This window comes from Rutilus rutilus (genome assembly GCF_951802725.1).
Source record: "Rutilus rutilus genome assembly, chromosome: 17".
Classification (NCBI taxonomy): Eukaryota; Metazoa; Chordata; class Actinopteri; order Cypriniformes; family Leuciscidae; genus Rutilus; species Rutilus rutilus.
In genome coordinates this window covers 35,876,142-35,900,653 of record NC_140230.1, presented here as the reverse complement: position 1 = coordinate 35,900,653, position 24,512 = coordinate 35,876,142, and the positions used below count along the sequence as shown (strand labels likewise).

The 24,512-nt window shown below is 35.9% G+C and overlaps 1 protein-coding gene across 1 annotated transcript in view; it reads left to right on the top strand.

Moving 5' to 3' along the window:
- Window positions 1-23,182, top strand: part of plcl2 (phospholipase C like 2) — a 56,899-nt gene extending 33,717 nt beyond the window's left edge. Inside the window, exons 4-6 of the mRNA XM_084385484.1 lie at window positions 10,405-10,480; window positions 19,588-19,697; window positions 22,689-23,182. Of these exons, the coding sequence (XP_084241610.1) occupies window positions 10,405-10,480; window positions 19,588-19,697; window positions 22,689-22,889 (387 nt within the window). The 3' untranslated portion in view covers window positions 22,890-23,182. The remainder of the gene's footprint in view (window positions 1-10,404; window positions 10,481-19,587; window positions 19,698-22,688) is intronic.
- The last annotated feature ends 1,330 nt before the right edge of the window (window positions 23,183-24,512 follow it).

The window sequence follows — 24,512 nt, the reverse complement described above, 5'->3', positions numbered from 1 at the left end:
TTTGGTTGATGGTTAGTTGCATGTAATTATGCATAATTGACTGTTATTACTATGGTAATTACATGTAACAAGGACGCTGTAAAATAAAGTGTTACCGTAAAGTGTTGCCAGTTTTATTTTAATATTGCAAAGTAGCCAAAATATTTACACCGAAATCTCCCCAAAGAATACACTCTCTGTGGTTTGCATGATTGTATTTATGTCCTGCAGTGAAATGCAAAGGCTTTTTGAATGCATGTTGACTCAGATTTGATGGGTTGCAATGATGCAACCATGAATAAACCAGGTCCGTATTCATGGGTCATGATAATGCGTTCCCACAGTTTTTGTTTTTGCTTATGTTTGAATAATGCACCATCACAAATTGTAAATTCAAACTCCTGGGAAAACTGCCCGGAGAATAGCCGTGTTTTGCAGTTTGATGAGCAGGAACGGCATTAAAGTCTCCGAGCTTTCATTTCAGGAAGATCCCTGGAGCAAAGGACCACAACAGATCCACATGAGAACCAATTTTGCACGTCAGCATGTCAAAAATTGGCTTATTTATTAGCTTTATTGATTTTATTAACAGCACTTTAGGAGCACTTCAACCATAGGCCTTAACATTTTACAATAAGGTTCGTTTGTTAACATTAGTTAACTACATTAGTTAACATGGGTTAGGGTTAGGTTAATAATGAACTGCACTTATACAGCATTTATTAATCTTTGTTAATGTTAATTTCAACATTTACTAATACTTTATTAAAATATTGTTAACATTAGTTAATGCACTGTGAACTAACAGTAGGATAATAATGGTAGCGTAAATCGGTAACACTTTACAATAAGGTGCATTAGTTAACATGAACTAAGAATGAACAATACTTCTTCAGCATTTATTAATCTTGGTTATGAATTTCAACATTTACTAATACGTTATTAAAATCAAAGGTTGTATTTGTTAACATTAGTTAATGCACTGTGAACAAACAGGAACAAATGAACAGCTGGATATTTATTAACTAAGATTAGCAAAAACAGGAACAAATGTATTGCTCATGGTTAGTTAATGTTAGTTACTACATTATTGTCTAATAAATGAACCTTTTTGTAAAGTGTTACCGTTTTTTTGGTCTGGTATTGTTGCTGAAATCTATCGAGCACTGTTTATTTTCCAACGACATGCATATGAATTAGCTGAACGATATGCTCATCTTGAGGAAAAGCGTGAGTGTTTGTGCACCAGTTGAACAAGGGGCGTCTGTTGTCCTCCTCCGCTCCCTCGCTCTATAAATACCTCCTTATAGTGGTTTGTCTGCCACCAAGACTGCAATTTCTTCAGCCATTAGTAATGTAATGACAGTGGGCATGACGGATGAGACAGATGCTCCAGCTGTGTGTGCAACAGGCTTCTGGCTTTCTCTCTCACAGATACAACCAAAAACCGATTCAACACACACACTCATGGAAATATCAGGGAATTTTAACTGGTTTTCCAGGCTTGGAATTTTCTATAGCGCTTATATTTTCTTCTGAAATACAATTCCATTCTAAAGTTTGGGTTCTGCTCACCAAGGCATTAAAAATACAATAAAAACAGTAATATTGTGAAATATTATTATAATTTAAAATGGCTGTTTTCTATGTGAATATATAGTAAAGTGTAATTTATATCATGTGATCAAAGCTGAATTTTCAGCATCATTACTCCAGTCTTCAGTGTCACATGATCCTTCACAAATCACTCTGATATGATGATTTATTAATATTTTTGTGGAAACCGCAATGCATTGTTTTTTTCAGGATTTTTTGGATGAATAGAAAGGTCAAAAGAACAGCATTTATTTGAAATAGAATCTTTTGTAACATTATAAATGCATTTACTGTCACTTTTGCTCAGTTTAAATGCATCCTTGCTGAATAAAATTATTAATTTCTTAAAAAAAAAAAAAAAAAAGTCTTACTGAGCCCAAACTTTTGAATGGTAGTGTATTTTATTTTGTATAGGTCACATTTAAATTAGCGTCCAAATCTCACTATTAACTATGATTTTTGCATCAATAAACTCTTATTTACTGCTTATTAATAATTAATAAGGTAGTTGTTGAGTTTAGGTGTAAGGATGTAGAATATGGTCATGCAGAATAAGGCATTAATGTGTGCTTTATAAGGCCTAATAAACAGCCAATACCCTAGTAATATACATGTTAAAAAGCAGCTAGTGAGAATTGGATCCTAAACTAAAGTGTTACCTTTTTATATTAAATATTGCAAACCATTGTTGGCTCTAGTCAATGAGTTGGTCTGAGTGATTCCATCATGAATTGTTCTGAATGTGTTTTAAAAAGTCCTAATTTGATTCATTCAAATTTATTCAAATGCATTGATGAACTTTCACCAGTGTGTCACTGATCACTATGCTCAGCCTCAAGTCACTATAAAGTGTGCACTGTAAGAAGCTTTAGTGTCACCTAACTAGTTTTTTACATTTTCTGCAGAACATGTGAGTGTTGTTTGCCTGTGCAAGGCCACATCTACATTTACATTTACATTTAGTCATTTAGCAGACGCTTTTATCCAAAGCGACTTACAAATTAGGACTAAAATTAAGCGAGTCATCATGAAGAGGCAAAAAACAACAACAACGCAAGAAGTGCTCAGAATACGAGGTTCAGGCATTATTCAGAGTAGCATAAGCACAGTAAGTGAGGTTTTAAAGGAAATTTTTTTTTATATATATATATATATATATATATTTTATATTTATGAGGTTAAGTGCTCACGGAAGAGAGCACTTAACCTCATAAGTAATGAGTAATCTATAGATTCTTCCTGGATTATGGGAGTAAAATTGTGTAAAAAAATAGATCTGACACTTGCATACCGTTAGCTTCCCTGTCTGCATCTGTCATGTCATGTCATGTCGTTTATTTTATTTTATTTTATTTTATTTTATTTTATTTTATTTTATTTTATTTTATTTTATTTTATTTTATTTTATTTTATTTTATTTTATTTTATTTTATTTTATTTTATTTTATTTTATTTTATGCAGCACCTTACAGGCTACCACCGTAGTTCCAAAGTGCTGTACACTGCAATAAAAAGCAACAGAATAATAAGACAAAACATAAAAATATCCATGTACTAATGTAATAAAATGCCAAAGAGTACAGATGAGATTTTAAGCGGATGTAAAAAACATCAAGAGTCAAGGAAGATCTAACATCCAATGGCATATTATTCCACAATCTAGGACGAGCGACAGAGAAAGCACGATCACGCGCACGAGGAATGGTTAGAAGGAACTTGTTTGATGATCTTAAGGCCTATTCGGACGGGATTAACTTTACAAGGGTAGATGGAGTAATGTAATTATACCACAGGACGTCTGTAATAGTAATGGCCAATTCGCCCAGGATAAGATATCTCAGTAAAACCAGCAGAAGTGGGAGGGGAAACTCGATTTGCATCGCCGTCACTCCTGTCGTCATGTGTGTATTACGCTGCTTCCTGATATCACGTGCGCAAACACATATTTATATATATAAAACAGTTATGTCCGGTCAATGTATTAATTAACTTCAGATTGGATTGTGTTGGTAAAAGATGTTTCGTGCCTCTAACAAGTGCTGTCGATCTTCTCTCTGATCTGATGGTGTGTGTAAAACACTTGAGTTTTGCCACAGACTCGTCCCAGCGTCTAGAACGCAACTGATGCTTTTTCAAGCGTCTCCATACTCGAAAAACTGCGGAAAACTACTTTTAAACAGGAAATTATGAAATATTTACGTACATATTTACAGCGGGTCTATTCGCACGGGATCAGTATCACCTGAGAGGTCATTTTTCCGGACCTTTTTACTGAAGGTAAAAGTCTCCGTAATCTTTGCATTGTCCGACATGATCTCTGAGATGCACATTCGGACGGGACTAAAATCACAGAGAAGCTCTGGTGATTATTACTTTACCCCGACTCTCCATGTTACACTAGTCCCGTCCGAACAGGGCTTTAGTCTTACGCCTGAACTGTGGGGCTTAATAAGCTAAGCTAAGCTAAGTATTCCGTGAAGACCTAAAAAAAGATAACAAGGGAGTAACACGATCCGTTTCCCAGCATTCATTAACGACCTTGCAGCAGCATTTTGTACAATCTGCAAGCGTGCAATATGTGTTTGACAGGTCCAAACATAAAGTGCACTATAATAATCTATGTCTGGGCAACATCACCACGTGGCGAGGCCATCAGAAAGTGTGTGTCTTCTTGGAAAGCGTCCACATCCTCATGATTGATCTTTCTGAGCACGACCCGTCAGAAGTAAAGCAGCTGTTCTTCTCTTTGTTGGCACTGAGAGATAATCTGGTCCTGACGAGTGACCCTGCTGTGCTTTTAGCCACTATAGGGATGTACGATTCAATTAGACGACCGGTGCATGATGACCTGTGTCCTTGGCAGATCCCTGACTGCATTACAGTAACGTTTCAGATGATCCTTTGTTTCTTCATCACACGGGCACAGGCGGCATTAGCTATTCAGAGGAACGTTTCAAAGAAACCGACGAGAAGAATAGACGGACAAAACACTTTACGTCTGTTATATTTAACAACATTATCTCATGTTTTATTCTTAGTCTATTTTTAAATCCACATCTACTAGAGGTCGTCCGATACTGGATTTTACCGATAACGAGAACTATTGGGTGATAACCGATAGTTTTTAAAATGGATACTGAATGAAAACAAACTGAATGCTATTTTTTTATTACAAAAAACAAAGCTGAACCATGAAAATGTACTGTACTTATTAAATTAAATAAATATAGATATTAATATCAAATATTAATATATTGATAACCGATAGTTTTAAAAAATGGATACTGAATGAAAACAAACTGAATTATATTTTTTTATTACAAAAAACAAAGCTGAACCGTGAAAATGTACTGTACTTATTAAATTAAATATAGATATTAATATTAAATATTAAAATATTGATAACCGTTAACCGATAGTTTTTAAAAATGGATACTGAATGAAAACAAACAAAATTATATTTTTTTATTACAAAAAACAAAGCTAAATCATGAAAATGTACTGTACTTATTAAATTAAATAATTATAGATATTAATATTAAATATGAATATATTGATAATCGATAACCGATAGTTTTTAAAAATGGATACTGAATGAAAACAAACTGAATTATATTTTTTAATAAAAATATTAAAAAAACATAGCTGAACCATGAAAATGTACTGTACTTATTAAATTAAATATAGATATTAATATTAAATATTAAAATATTGATAACCGATAACCGATAGTTTTTAAAAATGGATACTGAATGAAAACAAATTAAATTATATTTTTTAATAAAAACATTAAAAAAACATAGCTGAACCATGAAAATGTACTGTACTTACTAAATGAAATAAATATAGATATTAATATTAAATATTAATATATTGATTATACGTTGATCATTTGTTAGTTCATAGTGCATTAACTAATGTTAACAGATACAACTTTTAAATGTATTAGCAAATGTTGAAATTAATGATCTAACAATAAACAATACTTCTAAAACATTGAATAACCTTAGTTAATGTTACAGATGGACTCTTACTGTATTTCATATAAATCCAAACATTCATGCTTAAAGATTGCCATATTTAAATATCTACACAAAGGCCATAGCAGTGAAGTTAGACACTTATATATATTCTATGTCTACTCTCACACTTTATTTTAGAACACTTGATGATTATCTTATCAAAATAACAAAATATGTGTTACAGTGACGGAAAAAGAACTGAAATCAGATACATATCATCTTTCGGCTGCATGATCACATCAGTTCGCTTCCTCACGACACTAGCTTTAAATATGCAGCTCTGCTTCCAAACGAATGCATGATAATGACCAGCTGGATGTGCACTAATGCAAACAGATGGTATACCAATCGTGACATTAAACATTTGCGTGTGTTTTTGTCACACTGACTGATTTAACCGTGTACGGTAATACTAATGTTATCCTCGACTGCAAACATACTGCCGTTCTCCACTAATGCCGCATCTAATCAACAAATGAATTACTTTATAATAGTAAAAACATATATATATATACATATCGTTTTAAAATCCGCATCTGAAGTGTCAAACAAGCACTGAGGCGTCAGTGATAGGCTAGTTTTCCACATTTGCGGCGTATCAAGCTACGGCTTTGTTATTGTTTTGAATAAGCGACCTCTAGTGGCGAAACTTGCTCACTGTGCCTTTAACCATATCCTGCTATGAATATTAAAACAAGAACTCATACAGGGACATTTTTTTGCCAAATATCTTGAATTTTGGGGGCTTTTTATACATTTTGATGGCATTTTTGCCCAAAGCTCCAGTTAAATTCCAACCTTGGTGTGTTTGCGGTTGAAACGAGTGAAACATAGCAGACGCTGCTAATGCACACCAGCCAGTAATTGCTCAAGATGTCGAGGTCTGCTGAATCATTGTCATAGAAATGACACCACAAACAAGTTGCGAAAATCATTTTCTTATAACTTATCGTATTTGATATATACTTGTCAAAAGTTTGGGGTCCGGAGGATTTTTTTTTAAGGAAATTCAAACTTTTATTCAGAAAGGACACATTAAATTGATCAAAAGTGACAGTAAAGACATCTATAATGTAACAAAAGATTTCTATTTCAAATTCTTTTGAACTTTCTATTTATCAAATAATCCTGAAAACCAAAAGTTTTCAACACTGATAATAATCATAAATGTTTCTTGAGCATCAAATCATCATATCTGAATGATTTCTGAAGGATCATGTGACACTGAAGACTGGAGTAATGATGCTGAACATTCAGCTTTGATCACAGGAATAAATTACATTTTACTGTATATTCACATAGAAAATAGCACAAAAAAACAGTATTTTCCTTTTTTAACTGTATTTTTGATTACATAAATGCAGCAGAAAATACGTCTTTTAAAAAACAATCTTACTGACCCCAACATTTTAAAAAGTACTGTAAATCATAAAATATACATTGTGATATTTATGTATTTGCTCTGAGGTGACTTGAATGAAGGGTGTTATTTATTTATTTATAATTTAACCATTATTTCACCTGAACAGCCATTGTTACAAAATAGTGTAAACTCTTTGTTTTTTATGATGCGGGCCAACATTTAAGAGTCTAAAGGTCAGAATGAACATATGCATAATCTGCATAAATAAACTTAAACAGAGACTTGAGACTGCCAGTAAATCATAACAGAGGCAAATTACATAGAGCAAAGACATGCATTAGCAGTATTAAAATTGTGGTTATTTCTAAGGGTCAGAGAGAGTGCAAAAAGGACATGATGTGTAAGATCACAGTGTGTAAGGAACCCTTAAGAAGGCCTTTTGGTAAATGCAACTTTTTTTTTTTCCTTTCTTGGCAGCTTGTTGAGTCTCTCAAGGAAAGTTTGTTGATCTGGACTATGGCTTTATGATGTGGTTTGGTGCAGGATCTGTAGCCGCTGGCCCTGTGCTGAGATGTCCGTCTGAATTAGTTTGAGTGAGTGTGTGTGTGTGTGTGTGTGTATGTGTGTGTGTGTGTGTGTGTGTGTGTGTGTTTAATTAAATGTAGGAATCCGCTAGCCTCATTAGAAGGGTGTGGGTTCAGGCTCAACAAAAGAGCAGATCTATTGCGTAATCTGCCCCACTTCCTGTCCTGCGATGACTTTCCTCATTAATTCAACAACCATCAACTTCCTCTTCTGCATTGTAACTAGTAATCTTATGTTGAACACGAGGCTTAAAATAGATGTATTTCGGCTGACCTTGGGAAAAAAAATGAATAAGCATTTGTTTTATAACCTTTTGTATATATTATATTTATATATTAATTTGCAGAAATGTTTATTATACTACTACTATATGCTGATGGCTCATATGACCTCTGATATAATATTGTAATAATATCTTTAAATTATACAGCTACTATGTGACCCATATAGACAGTATAGTACATATATGACCCAAATTCATAAACACAAAATGTCTTCCTGCAATTTATACAAAAGTAGTATGGATACTATTGTCTATCTATCTATCTATCTATCTATCTATCTATCTATCTATCTATCTATCTATCTATCTATCTATCTATCTATCTATCTATCTATCTATCTATAGATATCTATCTATCTATCTATCTATCTATCTATCTATCTATCTATCTATCTATCTATCTATCTATCTATCTATCTATCTATCTATCTATCTATCTATCTATCTATCCCCTATCCATCTATCTATCTATCTATCTATTTTTTTATTCATATCCGTTTTACTTATTTTATTTTGGTGATTATAATGTATTTATGTTTCATGTGACCTCTGATATAATTTGTAATAATATCTTCCATATCTACTGTATGACTAGTGCTGCACGATTAATCATATCGCAATCGCAATCGCGATGTCAAGCCTATGCGATTATATGACGCAAAATGCTGCGATTTTATATGAAATAAACAAATTAGGGCTAACGCAATTAACGCAGCATCTGTTAATTTTTGGCTAGTGTTACATGATCCCGCTCTTATTCATGCAAATGCTTTTAAAGCATTCACGCGCGACAGCGGCTGGTCTTAAAGGAACAGTACACAGAAGCCACTGATTATCTGTAGCCGCGTTTCCATTACCCTTCAAATTGCGAATTGAAAATACGCCCGATGGAAACACGTCAATTTCGCAAAAACTCCCATTTATCGCAAAAAAGTTTTCCCGCTCGCATGAGGAGGTTTTTCTGGCAATCCGAAAAAGAAATATTTCGCAAAACTGCAATGGAAACGGTGTGTTTGGACAGAATACGAGACAGAGCTCTTTATTAAATTCATAAAAGACAAAAGAATTACAGGAATAATGGATTCTAAACCTCAAATAAATGCCACAATCAAGACCTGGAAGCAGAAATGAGGGAGAAACACCCAGAAACTCCTCATATGAGCCGCTCACAGTATAATAAGGGTCGTTCCTTACCATTAATGATTGGATAACACACATACATCTCCTTTGATTAATAATAATGGCCAGTGCGGCGGCTGGGATATAGAACATAAACCTATCAACATCCGTTGCCATGGTTTTTGGAATGATTTTACTTATCGCGAGTTTTAGTCGCATAACATCGGTAAATGGAAACGCCGTCATTTCGCAATAGTTTTTTGTCGACATTTAGAAAAAATCGCAAAAGTTTTGCGCAAATCTGTAATGGAAACGTGCCTTCTGCCGTTAAAGTTAATCAAAGAACAAAGGGAATAGAGAAAAAAACTTTTGTAACTTTAATAAGGATTAGTCTATATATAATTTATAATTAATGCAGCACAGACTGTTTGATAACTTTATTCAATTTATGTATATGTCCTACCTGTTAGATAGGAAGGGCACAGGTAAATATGAAACGTGAGGGTTTATTTATTTTTATGGGATTATGTGAGAATTGTTTGAAGTTTACCTAAATTAAAAGTTGTTATATTTTTTGAAGCCTAATAAATTATTTTAAAAAAAAATTATTGCTTTCAATTGCAATGACGGAATCACTGTGATGTTGGATGGCTATAATTAATGTTTGAAATTTTGTGTATGTCATTTTTATCCAGACATCAATGGCTTATTGGTCATTATAGGTGTTATCAATCATTTAGTTGCTGTTGCTAGTTTGAGTTGAGAAATAGGCTTCACATTTCTGCATTATCACTAATCTGTGTGTGCAGTTTCCTTGAGAACCAAGCAAGTTGACTCAGGAAACCATTTGTTTATTATATCGCAATCGCATATCGCAATATTGACCTCAATAATCGAATTATATGACATTTTCCCCAAATCGTGCAGCTCTATGTATGACCCATATTCAGGCAAACATTAATTTATATAAAAGTAGTACAGAATACTAATTAGTTTTTGTTTTTATTTTTAATTTTTTCTCATATATATATATATATATATATATATATATATATATATATATATATATATATATATATATATATATAAATAATAATAATAATAATAATTATTATTATTATTATTATTATTATTATTATTATTATTATTATTTTATTTATTTATTTATTTATTTTTTTTATGGGGGGGGGGGGATGCTGGAATGTATTTGTTATGCTTCATATGACCTCTGTAATAATATCTGTAATTTATACAGCTACTATATGACCCATATTCAGTCAATATTTTTTTTTTTTTTTTTTTTTTACGTTTGCTTAATTTTTTGTGTCATTGGAATATATCTGTTCATATCATATGACCTCTGAATGCACACGAGTATCTGCAGGCTACAGGCCACTACAGATGAGCTGTCGTCAGATTGCGACAGTAATCGTGTCCCTTTTTCCCTGTGTTCACAGATGATCCAGACCAACCGAACGCTGCTGGAGAACTCTGACGGCGTGTACGAGCGAATACTGCAAGTCCAGAAAGCAGGTAAGGATGAAAAAACGTAAGAGAGAAGGAGAGCGAGAGAAGGAGAGCGAGAGAAAGAGAGAGACACAGTGTTCCACAAGGGAGGGATGTTTCTTGGAACACAATCGATCGACGCGTCCCTTCGATCTCAGTTTCCTCTGTAATAGAGTGCAGAAAACACCAGTGTGTTCATACTAAAAAAGCTCAAAGAGAATTAACTAATTATGCCACGGTGTGTTGTATAAGGCTCATTGTGCATGCTTTTCTCTTCACCTGTGTGATGCTTTTCAAACACCATTCATGTAGGGTTTTTTGACTCTCATTAGAGTCATTGGCTCTGATCTCTAATTAACAGGGCACTAAAAGGGTAAACATCTATAGCCTATCAAAGCCCTGCAATCAGTGGTGCACGATACACAGATCAGGCTCAATTGCATTCGCTCCCAAATGAAAGGGAACGACCAAATGCAGAAGAAAGGCGGTGTGTTTTATCAAGCTTTTATGTAATTTGAGGTGCATCTGTGGCCTTTTGAAATTGCATTGATTTTTTTTTTTTGAAGTGTACAATGTAGTATGCAGTGAGTGATGTGGCTTCGTTCACTTTTGATCTCACAAATCAATTCAGATCAAAATTTATTCTAAAAAAAACTTTAAAATATAAAAACAGTTAAAAAACGAAATATACTAAATAAATAAAAAATAAAAATACCCAAGCAAATTATACCATTTCAAGTTTTTGTTTTTATTAAATGTGGCAAAGTGAAAGAAATGTGCATCATTCCTGCTGTGATTCCTCATTTTCCTGTTGCCTTTTATCTGTTTATGTGCTAATGCGTTCATAAAACCTTGTGAAGCGCAGTGGAAACATTGATAATCATTTTCAGTTTTTTCTGCATCTTGGGCTTGTTGCTGGGAGACAGTGATTGGCAGGTGATCGATGCGGAAGGCTATCAGTGTGTTTCATTAATCGTAGCTGATGGAATCTTGGCACAGGAAGCTGTTAGACTTCATTATATATTCTCTCGTTGAGCAATTATCACAACCCAAACGCATAACCTGCCATTTGTTTGGTCAAGCCAATCATTATGCTTGCCAATGGCTTCAATGCCACATGTGTACTGTTTGGCTTCAATAATGCACGAATAAACCTTATTGATGCCTGTTAAAGGTGAAGTATGTAGTTTCTGCAGCAAAAATAAAGCCTATTTATATTTCTCATGTTGCGCCTCCTTAAACATCACAATCACAGTTCTTACGGGTGCTTATGAAGGCATGTCTCAACTCTCAACAGGTAAAAGTAGGCTACTTTCAAGAAAAGGTGTTGCTGTGTGTGATGAGTAAGCAATTGAGTCGGCTAACACTCTGTCTAGAGTGAGCGCGAGCATCTCACTTATAATAAACCCATCAAACGCATCTGTGTAATTTTTTGACACGACCCAACACAGCTGTTTGAGGCGGCTAACATTGACACATCAATGTAAACATTATAAATTGGTAAATTTGTCTTTCTGAACAGGTACTTGATGATGTTGTATTGAAGCATCCATTATGGCGCGCTTCATCTCAATGCCTTGACGTGTTCATGACCTGTTTAATCTTTGAAGGTCTAATTGCTGTGAATTTTGTCTTACACTCCTGTAACTGAAGCTGAATTTCTTTCCCATGTAACGCATCAGTCATGGTTCCACAGCAGCTAAACACTCTCTGTCCACGCCCCAAACTATCCGCCTGCTACAGTAGCCACGCCCCAAACTCTCCGCCTGCTACAGTAGCCACACCCCAAACTCTCCGCCTGCTACAGTAGCCACACCCCAAACGCTCCACCTACTACAGCAGCCACGCCCCAAACTCTCCGCCTGCTATAGCAGCCACGCCCCAAACTCTCCGTCTGCTATAGTAGCCACGCACCAAACTCTCCACCTGCTACAGTAGCCACGCCCCAAACTCTCCTCCTGCTACAGTAGCCACGCCCCAAACTCTCTGTCTGCTATAGTAGCCACGCCCCAAACTCTCCAACTGCTACAGTAGCCACACCCCAAACTCTCCTCCTGCTACAGTAGCCACGCCCCAAACTCTCTGTCTGCTATAGTAGCCACGCCCCAAACTCTCCGTCTGCTACAGTAGCCACGCCCCAAACTCTCCACCTGCTACAGTAGCCACACCCCAAACTCTCCACCTGCTACAGTAGCCACGCCCCAAACTCTCTGTCTGCTATAGTAGCCACGCCCCAAACTCTCCGCCTGCAACAGTAGCCACTCCCCAAACTCTCCGCCTGCTACAGTAGCCACGCCCCAAACTCTCCGTCTGCTACAGTAGCCACGCCCCAAACTCTCCTCCTGCTATAGTAGCCACGCCCCAAACTCTCCGCCTGCTACAGTAGCCACTCCCCAAACTCTCTGCCTGCTACAGTAGCCACGCCCCAAACTCTCATCTTCTACAGTAGCCACGCCCCAAACTCTCATCTTCTACAGTAGCCACGCCCCAAACTCTCGCTATTGGTTGAGCTGGAAAGAGATCTTCTAAGGGAGATAACCAATAATGCTTAATGTTAAACTGAGATAAGAGAATGTATTTTAACGTTAAAAATCTTACATGCATCACCTTCACTTCACTATTACCGTTGCTCATACTTAGTGTTGAGGATTTAAACATACTCCTAATTCTGAGTAGCAAATGTTGGCGCTTAACTTGATCCCTAAAAACATTCTGCTTGTCAAGGAAAGGCTTACTGTCACTTTTCTAAGTGATCAGACTTTTGACACAAAATGTATGTTCATCTTCATCATAAAACCATCACTCAGCCACTTCCATCTTTGATTTCTTCTGCTTAACACTGTAATTTTTCACCACTGTTAATGCAGTTTAATATCGAGCATTAGAAGTAAGCCGTAACCACGAAGATTTGATTGATTTTCAGACTCTGTGGCCACATCAAATATTCATTGTCTTTTGTCCCAGCACAAGCGCACAGAGAACGGCTTTGTCTAATCTGCAGTAAACACCGTAAATCAATCTGCGGTTTCTTGTCTCTCTTAAGAAGCCCATCTCTGCCTGGCTCATTGATAAATGTGGTTGAAAGGTAGCTTTACTTCACTGAGGTGTGGCGGATTGGAGGCCGAGCTGGACTGATGGAGCTGTAGTGTGATGAGCTCAAGCTGCTAACCGTGAATAGGAAAAGTGGGTCAATACTTGCCCATTCCCCCATGGAATCTAGTGGAAAACTCTGGCATTGACATGCTTGTATAATCAAAACTGGCCACTGCGAAAGACCTAGCAAGTATTGATCTACAGGCAGAGTAAATAACATGCTCTCTTTTGAGTAAAGCAGTGCTGGCCACTGCTCCAGTTATTTAAGAGATGGAGGATATACTTTTGCTATAAATATTAGAAAATGTGTGCGCTGACAATAACCCTGATGCCAGCGGGAGTTGCTTGCTTGTAAGGAGGCTGTGGTTATGTGCTGTGGATTTGATTTGTTCATGCAGACCAAATTAGCTTTTCTTTTTAGTTCAAGAAAACAATGCTTTTTGCCTCCATAATGGTGCAGTTCCACATTTTACCAGTAGGGGATAATAACTGGCCCACTGAGGGGACCAGATTGGGTGGTGTGGTGGTGGTGGTGGTTTAATCTGAAACCATGGAAAGAAGTTTCCACAAAATGAAATTAAGTCGAATTTTGTGATTTTCTTTAAAGGGGCCTTTTTTCGAAGTGTTGATGTTGTTTTTGGGCTCCATTAGAACAGGTTTTCCTGCTTGAATGCATTATTTTCCTCATATTCTCCATTGTTTTAGCTCATTTCTTCCCAGTCTGTCAGTAATGCTCTGTTTAGTTCCTGTCTCTATGAAGCCCCTCCTTCTGAAAAGCACACTGTGCTCTGATTGGTCGGCTGGAGCAGTGTGTTGTGATTGGTCGAGCGCTTCGAGCGTGTTTGGGAAATGTCCCGCCCCTTACCATAACCGCCAGTTTAACACACCACTAACTAACTCAACCAGGCCCCGCCCCTTTATTCTGCGTGTTAATTATTTAAATGAGGAATATTGTGACGTGTTCGTTCCCGGAAGAAACTCAAGACTACACTGGAGGCGTTTCAGGGAGTTCAGAAACACTGACACTGATATAGAGAACAGAATGCAGGGTCTCAACTAGACGCCATATTAAAAAACCCAATGCTGAACTCTGGTCAGACTAAAACCACATTTTGAACATACAGGGTCAAAACAGCTGACAAAAATAGAGTATTAAGATACTCTATAGAGTATCTTAGAGTAAATACTCAAATAGAGATATTTGCATGTGTATTAAGATGATCACGATAATCTGCATTGTTTTTAAACGAGTTGGCCAGTGAGTTTTTCCATACAGTAATGACAAAACATTATGCTTTATGGTTTTGAATTTGCTTGTTTTAGTTTTTATTTGCAACACGGCTAATGGAAGCTGCTTTTTTTTTTCTTGCAATGCAATTGTACATTTTGCAACGTGAAAGCAAGCAAGCTATTTTTTGTGAATTTGTGAGACTTCGGATTCATTAACCGCTATTGGTAAATAACTTATAATAAATAACTATCTGTGCTAAAACAAATATGATTACGATAAAAATATGATAACATAATACCAGTTTGCATAATAAAGGTGATTTACTCTATTTGGATCGCTACCGTAGACATCAGTGTTTATATCCGAACTATAAACTCATCCCAGTACTTCTGTGATAATATGAATATTTGTGACAGAAATAACGATACTGTGCGGTTGAAAAGACTGTTTGTGAAACCGTTTCATGCATGACAACTGCTCTCTCTGGATCAGCGGCAGCATGAACACAGATTTGAATATTCCAGTGTGATTCGTTATTAATATTCCAGGTGAATCGTTGCCATTTAGGAATGAGATCGTGAACTTTCGGCGATTAATCGTGCAACTCTACTGCATATCTAGGCTACGTCAATGGGAATGTTGTTTAAAAGTATAGCTCACCTAAAAATGAAAATTCTGTCATCATTTACTTGCTCTCATTTGTTAACACAAAAGAAGATTTTTTTTTTTTTTTTTGTGTACTGCTTTAGTGTAATCTAGTTGTTTAAAGGTTTATTTGTGCATCTAAAATGCAGTAAAAATTGCATGTCTTAGTTTGCATGAAAATATTTTGATGCACTGTCAAAAAGCAAGTTGCATTCATTGCAGTCACTCCTGTTGCGGTTGACAGACGTTGCATGAGGCATATAGCTGCGCGGTGTGCCAGACTACAGCCATTTCTGTGAAATTAAGTCATTTAAAGCACATAAAAGGCTATGAAGTGCCTCAGAAGCACGCTGACGCCCTCACACGTGCATCCGGGGGCTGAGGCTTTCTGTCACGGTGTCTGCACTGTGTCTCAGTGCGTGCCTTCACAGAGACGTGTGGAATGACATCCCGGGTTTTCCCACTCAGACTACAGTATGTTGCTAGGCAACCCCTGCCATGAAGTCGGAGTGCCATTGGCCGCTTTCCTCGGCACGATCACGCTTCATTAACCCGGCAGAACCTCTCCTTACTTACCGCCCGTCAGATCCGAGGGGCTCGCAGACACGAGAGCCCACCAACGCTGAGGTTAACAGAGTGTGAAAGTAACGTCAGGAACGAATGCAAATCATCTTGAAATATGCTTGTGCTATTCACAGTAATGGCTTCCCCCTCTTGAGCATTATTGCTCTATTTGTAGGAAGTCAAGCGCCGTCTCCCCCAGGCTTGTGCGCCGCTTCATTGGCCAGCGATCTGCATCTAGAGACCGTCGTTGATCTCCTTTCAGTGAAGCTTTACAGCTGTGGGATGGCTTGCACAGCTGTATATAGAAGGATGTCACAGCTCAACCGAAAGCACGTTTACAGGCGCTTTAGCTCTCAGACGCACACAGACACAGCGTGAGGTTTGACAGACGCTTCCATTGATGGTCCTTCAGGTTTTGAGGAGGTGTAACACTATCTATCCTTCCTAATTCCTCCTCATTTCTTAACTGTGCATGCCAAGTTGCTGAACAGCAAATGTGCAAGTTGATGCATGTAAATGTGCTGCCGTTTGCAGTATTCTCATGTTTTTGCTGTTTAGTTTCAAGTGTTCCTGGGAAAAGGCATGTCTCAATCTCCAAAAAGGACAAAAAAATCTCTTCTGATGCCTTATGGTTAAATGTTTGATGTCTTAATTTAAATCGTAGTCTTTTTCTCACACAAATGCTATTATATACTATACTAAAGTTTTTATTATAAATTGAATTAGCCTTTATTTTTACATTTTAGTAATTTTGTTATGTGCAACATTTGTAGTTTTTGTTAAGTTTAAGTTTTTCAATTTAATGTTTATATTTTATTTTAGCATTAATTAGCAGAAATAGTGTTTTAGTTAACAGTAATAACCCTGCACATAAACAGTTGAATGACTTCAGAATATAGCATGCATTTTAATTGAATTACATGTTTGTTAATATAGCGCTTTATACAATACAGATCGTTTCAAAGCAGCTTCGCATTAATAAACTGGAAAATAACAGTTGCAAACAATAATATAATTATGCAACAATAATGCAAAATTCAATTAAATTTCATCTGTAAAGCAGCAGAAGACAATAGTGTCGTTCTTCAGCTCAGATCAGTTCATTGTTGATTCAGTTCAGTTCAATAATGGTGTCGATGTTGCAAATATAGTGTCTGTCAGATACACATCATATGGGCTTTTATGTCAGGATTTTCACTTGTGGGTTATTTGTACTTGTAAAGATTAAAATGCAAGTTCATCTTCATCACGTGTTCACTGTAGCGTTGTTTCCTGGCAGACAGATAAAAGCATGCGCATCTTGAGTTCTAGAAGTGAAATAGAAACCAGCCAGTCAGACTGAAACATTGCATTTTCACCCGTATCTTGCTGTATGTGTGCGGTATGCATCATATATGTGTCTTTGTTATGCAATTTCAAAAGTTCCTAATTTAGTTTTGGAATCTCCTACAATAAGTTGACATGCATCCAACACTCTCAGAAAATAAAGTACATAATTGTACCTTCACCTTTAAAAGAAACGGTACATAAAATGTACCTTTTAATGCTTTTTGACCCTCAAAAAGGGTCATATATGTACCTTGACATCCAATAATAAGCCCTATGGGGTGCATTGGTGTAGATTGTACCTTGGGGGACAGAAATGGACTCCTACTGTACCCCTATTTCTGACAGTGAAGGTCAAAAAACACTTCAACAATCACCTCATTTCTCAAAGAGTCTGAAACGGTTAGTTTGAAGATTCAGTCTCTCTAAACTCCGCCTCTCCGTGAGCTGCTCTGCTCTGATTGGTGTGATCAGTCTGTTGTGATTGGCTGACTGGATACGGCTCAGAAAACAGCACAACCAAACTTTTCCAGTCTCAGATACAACTACAGTGTTTGAGGGCGGGGCAAAGAGACGCTGTTCAGCCAATCAAGACCACAGGCTGGCATTATGCAAATGTGTTACATTGTTACGCAGGTTTGTAACGGGAAATGAGATCTTTGATCTTTAAAACTTTGCAGACCTTTTTACATTCACAAACAGCTCTATTACACACTGCATGAAAGAGGATATCTGGGGAAAGAAAGCACTTTAAAGATTCAGCACAACAAACATCACTCAAAAAGCGTTGTTTCCTCTCCTCGGTGTCCGTTCTTCAGATCACTGCGAATGAAAGACAGAAACAGAACGGCTCTCGGGTGACAAATCTCTTCTGTGTTGGTTGCCTTGATGTTAATGCAGTCTGAAAGGATTGGATGTGTGTGTGCTGTGCCCACGCCTGCATCTTCTCATCGCTTTATTCCTCTCTTTCTCCTTCTGTATCAGACACCTGTTTTCTGATCATGTCACAAGCGTTTACCGTCCATGTTTGTGCCGCGCGGCTCAAGGAGAAACTCGCAATTTACCCAAACTAACAATGATGTGCTGTACGACACAATAGGCCTCGTCCTCACGCCTCCCACGAGGCTTTAATCCAAACCTACAGAAGACAATCGCCTCGTGACGGGAAGTGAGTGTGTGTGTTTGAACCATGCGCCCACATCCCAGAGTTTCTTTGCTGGTATCTTAAGTTGTCAAAGTACAAAAGCTTCTGCTTGCTTGAACAGCAGTCAAACTCTCTCACACTGACCATCCTGATCGCTTCGCCCAAAGTTCGAGTTTTGTTCTCTGTTGTGGGGATATATTGAATATATTTGCAATGATTCTGTGTCTCAACACTCAAGTATTAAGTACAGCTCAAGTAAGATAACATATATATATATATATATATATATATATATATATATATATATATATATATATATAAATTTTTTGTCAACCAGTTCACACCGTTGGTTTAAATTAATGGATTCAAAACTCTGAAGAAAATGAGCTTTTCATGTATTAAAATGATTGCAGTAGGTATATTTATTATGTATTGTTATATTTGTGTATATAAATTAATCATTTACAATTCTTCTCTTGTTCGTGGATTTTTATTGTCTTAGTTCTGATGCGAAACATTTTTTTCTTCTTAAACATCAAATGTTTAACATTATCATTAAACTTCTTCTTTGTTACAGTGATGAAATTATGGTTTCTTTTAACAAATTGCAAACAAAAACTGTTGTGATTTACACTGCCGTTTAAAAGTTTGGGCTCAGTAAGATTTCTTTTGTTTTTGAAAGAAATTAATACATTTATTTAGCAAGGATGCATTAAATTACTCAAAAGTGACATTTATAATGTTAAAAAAGATTAAATTTCAATTATATGCAGTTCTTTTGAACTTTCTATTCATCAAAGAATCCTGAAATATAAAATGTGTCACGGTTTCCTCAAAAATACAAAGCAGTTTTCAACACTGATAATAATCATAAATGTTTCTTGAGCATCAAATCATCATATTAGAGTGATTTGTGAAGGATCATGTGACACTGAAGACTGGAGTAATGATGCTGAACATTCAGCTTTGATCACAGGAATAAATTACACTTTACTGTATATTCACATAGAAAACTGCCATTTTAAATTATAATAATATTTCACAATTTTACTGTATTTTTGATCGAATAAATGCAGCAGAAGAAACGTTAAAGCCCAGTGCTCGTCTGATCCCCTGAACCTGTCGTTTCAGCGATGGAGTTTCATGAGAATCTGCATGACATGGCGGTGAAGGAAGGACTGAAGGGAAGAAAACTCCACAAATCTGTCGAGAGCTTCACCTGGAACATCACAATCCTGAAGGTGATCACAGAGGAAACATGAACACCTGTGGGAAATTATTCCCCTTCTAATTTGCATGCATAAGAAGATTTTAACATTCAGATGTGTTTCAAGATGCTGTGATGTTATCTTGAATATATATATATATATATATATATATATATATATATATATATATATATATATATATATATAATATTTTCACAACCAATGCGGCAGTTTTGTGGACCACAAACTTACACAACAAGTAGTAGAAATCAAAACCGCACCGTTAACTGGGGTATTTCATTGAAGAAATGCAAATCTAGTGTTACGAAACGCAGCCAAAGAACAGGGTTAAAGGTTGAGGTACAAACATCCGACATTTTGTTCAGCATAAATGAAATCCTGCTGTATAAAGACAGCTATAGATGATTAAATGGATGCAATACCAGTCACTATTTAATATGCAAATAAATGCAAGAAAGAAGACCAATCACAGTTACTGATAATGCATTTATTCATGTATTATATTCAGTTCATCAGAGCAAATGTTCATCATTATCTCTGGCTCTTAGATTTTGAAAATGACCATTCACAACTTAGACACAGCCTTTGTAAAAAATATTTCTTGCATAAATGGAATAACAAGAAAACCACTTGCTAAAAGGACATAAAAAAATGATTGCTTAAATGATTTAAAAAATGAAAACAATAATTAAATATATATATATATATATATATATATATATATATATATATACAATGCTATGCATAAGTTTAGACACCCATGCTAAAGTTGACTAAAAAGAGGAATAAAAAATCATCTTTTGCAAACTGAACTTAATGCCTTAATTAAAGAAATTAGGAAAAATCCAACCTTTAAGGACACCAATTTTCTTTGTGAATGAATAATGTATCGTAAATAAATAAATGTTCTTCCTTAAAATACAGGGTGCATAAGTGAGTACACCCCTATGTTAAATTCCCATAGAGGCAGGCAGATTTTTATTTTTAAAGGCCAGTTACTTCATGGATCCAGGATACTATGCATCCTGATAAAGTTCCCTTGGCCTTTGGAATTAAAATAGCCCCACATCATCACATAGCCTTCACCATACCTAGAGATTGGCATGGTTTTATTTCAGTTAGCCTAATAGCTAGTTTGATTTGCATTGAGAGATGATCTTATGGAAAGTACCCCATGCCAATCTCTAGGTATGGTGAAGGCTATGTGATGATGTGGGACTATTTAATTATTGCAATATATACTTATGCATAGCACTGTATATATATCTATGCACACCATTGGAAATTAGATGTTTAAACCCAGATCATTTAAAACTGAAACGCCAGCTGGACAGAATCGATTCAAGTGACACCACCATTAAAGACTATTAAGGCGGTGATTTGGTTTGCTTAAAGACATTAATGATAATTAAATGGTTAATGTGTCTGTGATTTACACAAGTCTGTTATTCCAATCAAAAGCATTGTATTGGAAACGACTGGGCGAGCGATGGCATCGTTCCTCCTCGCGTCTGCTGTCCAATCACAAAGGCTCAGCCCAGATTTATAAGATCACCTGATGTTTTCATCAGTGTGTCTCAGATACTCAGATATGTGTCTGCGACCGCTGTTGATCAGTTTCTGACGGCAGGACTACAGTACATACATCACGCAGAGTTACAGTGTGTTTCTGCATGTGGATTAAGCTCAAAATATTCACTACAAATTCACTCACACTCTTCTAAGTTTTGATCTCAACAAAATTGTGATGTTCTTTAGTGTGTGTGTGTGTGTGTGTGTGTGTGTGTGTGTGAGAGAGAGCGTGTGTGTGTGTGTGTGTGTGTGTGTGTGTGTGTGTGTATGAGTATGTATATAATAATTATCAAATAATATTAAATAATAATATAATTAATATTGTATTATTATACTTATTAATATTTAGAATTGGCTTTTATTTTTATATTTTCATTTTCATTTGAATCATTTTTGTCATTTTTATTATTTATAATAAAATAATATTTATTCTTTAGCTTTACATCATTTTTTGGGACATTTTGTCAAATACAAATATTTTATTATATATTGTTTAAAATTTGCATTAGTTATTAAAAATATTATTCTTTAGTTTTACTAATTTTCCAATACATCATATTAATTTTCCTTGTTTTTGTTAATTTTGTCAAATACAAATAATTATTACATATTTTTTATTTACAGTGTGTGTATATATATATTAGTGCTGGGCAACGATTAATCACATGCAAAATAAAAGTTTGTGTTTACATAAATTAATATATGTGTGTGTACTGTGTATAATTATTCTGTATATATAAATACAGACACATGCATGTATATATTTAAGAAATATTTGCATGTATATACTGTATTTATATATTTGTAGTATATATAAACATGCATATAAATATTTTATAAACAAAAATAACAAATTTTTCTTAAATATATACATGCTTATGTGTGTATTTATATATACAAAATAATTATACACAGTACACACACATATATTATGTAAACACAAACTTTTATTTTGGATGCGATTAATCGTTGCCCAGCACTAATATATATATATGTATATATGTGTGTGTGTATATATATGTATATATGTGTGTGTGTATATATATGTATATATGTGTGTGTGTATATATATGTGTGTGTATGTGTATATATATATATATATATATATATATATATATATATATATATATATATATATACATACATACATACTGTATATAAACACTATGTAATAATTATTTGTAATTGACAAAATTAACAAAAACAAGGAAAACTAATATGATGTATTGGCAAATTAGGTAAAACTAAAGAATAATATTTTTAATAACTAATGCAAATTTTAAACAATATATAATAAAATATTTGTACTTGACAAAATGTCCCAAAAATTATGTAAAAAAAAAAAGCTACTATGAAGTGTTTGCATGAGCGAGAGCAGCGTTCCCGCTAGAATACGTGTGTGAGTGAAGTCGTCTCTGCTCGTGTTCTCAGGGTCAGGCCGATCTGTTGAAACACGCCCGGGCGGAAGTGCTGGAAAACCTGAAACAGATCCACTACGCCGCGCTCACCTGTAACCTGTCCAAAGGCGGAGCGGGACCCTCGTCGGGGTCTCAGTCCAGGGGCCGTCCCAGTCTGGAGGCCATCCCGGAGAAAGCAGTCGTGGAGGAGGACTTCACAGACCAGGAGAACTGAGGAGAACCGGAGCGTCAAATCCCATTAGTCCTCTCTCCCCGGGTCAGTGTGCACCCAACACATTTGGAAAGATTTCAGACCCTCAGGACGATTCCGAAGGCCTCGTCTAACGTCGTGTTCCCGTGTCCCGGGATCAGGTGGGTGTCGATGAGGCCGAGTGTTTCTCAAAGGCCTTTTCCTCAAAGCACAAACTTTAAGAGGAATCAGAACTGGAGCCATGAATGTAACGAGAGGTCGTGCGAGGAAAGAAGAGAGCTGTTTACAATAAAGAACTACTTTTCGTTCTGTCTGCCAAAATAGTGTGTGTGTATATACAGTATAAATATATATAAATATATATATATATATATATATATATGGAGATCTGTTACCTTTTTTGCTATGTGAACTTTTAATGGATCAGATTATTTTGTTAAGAGAAATGGATGTTTTAAAGAGCTCATATTTTATTTGCTTGTACAGAACAGGATCTTATGAGACGGGGCCCGGCCCTTTATGGGCTTTTTTTAAATTATTTGTATAAATGGATTTGAGGATGTGTCTAGTTTTAGATTTTACCAGCAGCTACTGTACAAGTGAATAGGTGAGAGTCTCTGGGACGATTGTTGCGTCTCTTCGGCCACGAACACGCTGCGGTTTAATTCGACTACATGTACGTTTAGTCATTTAGTGGATGCTTTTATTCAAAAAAATACACCATAAATGAAAAATGAAATGTAATGAAAAAATATTTTGATTGCCATTCAGTGTGTGTTTAAAGGGGTGGTATTTCACAAGATGTAAAATAAGTCTCTGATGTCCCCAGAGTGTGTGTGTGAAGTTTTAGCTCAAAATACCCCACAGATATTTTTATATCGCATGTTAAAATTGTCACTTTTTGAGGGTGAGCAAAAACACACCGTATTTGTGTGTGTTCCTTTAAATGCAAATGAGCTGCTGCTCCCGGCACAGTGGGCGGAGCTTCAAGAGCTCGTGTTCTTTTACCTCACACACACATGCACTGAACATTTCAAACACTTTTAGCCTTTTATGTTCAAACCGGAGTCAGACAATGATGGAGAGACTCGAGAAGAAGTGACAACATGTAGAAGCAACAGGACATTTCTGAATGGTTAGTTGATGAATTTATGAAGCTGATGTGTAGTTATCTTCTAGTCACTGATTAGCATATTCTGTCATGATAATCTATAAATCGTGTTCAGGGGGCGGGGTTTATGTAAATTCTAGGGTTGGTGATGTCACTAACCCGGGAGGAATGTGGTGTAGTCTCTACCAGCCGTTTGTTGTAGTCCTTAAAAAGCCATTTCTTTAAAAGCAAATATCTCCCTTTGCTTTGAACTTTGAGCGTCGTAACTTTGCAGATGTTGTTTATGCTCAAACAGCAACATTACACACTAACTACAGTTAGAAAAGTAAAATCATAATCAACCACCCCTTTAAAAACAACAACATGAATGCCAACAATGGTTCTCAACCTTTTTGACTCCAATGTCCACAACAATATTGAAAACTTTTATGAATCGACTGTATTTACGCAGTGTTTTCGTGGTCTTTGAGAACGGACTGAATACTGTATGTCAAGTGTTGCGATTTAAAGCTTCTCAAGCATTCCTGGAAACAAAG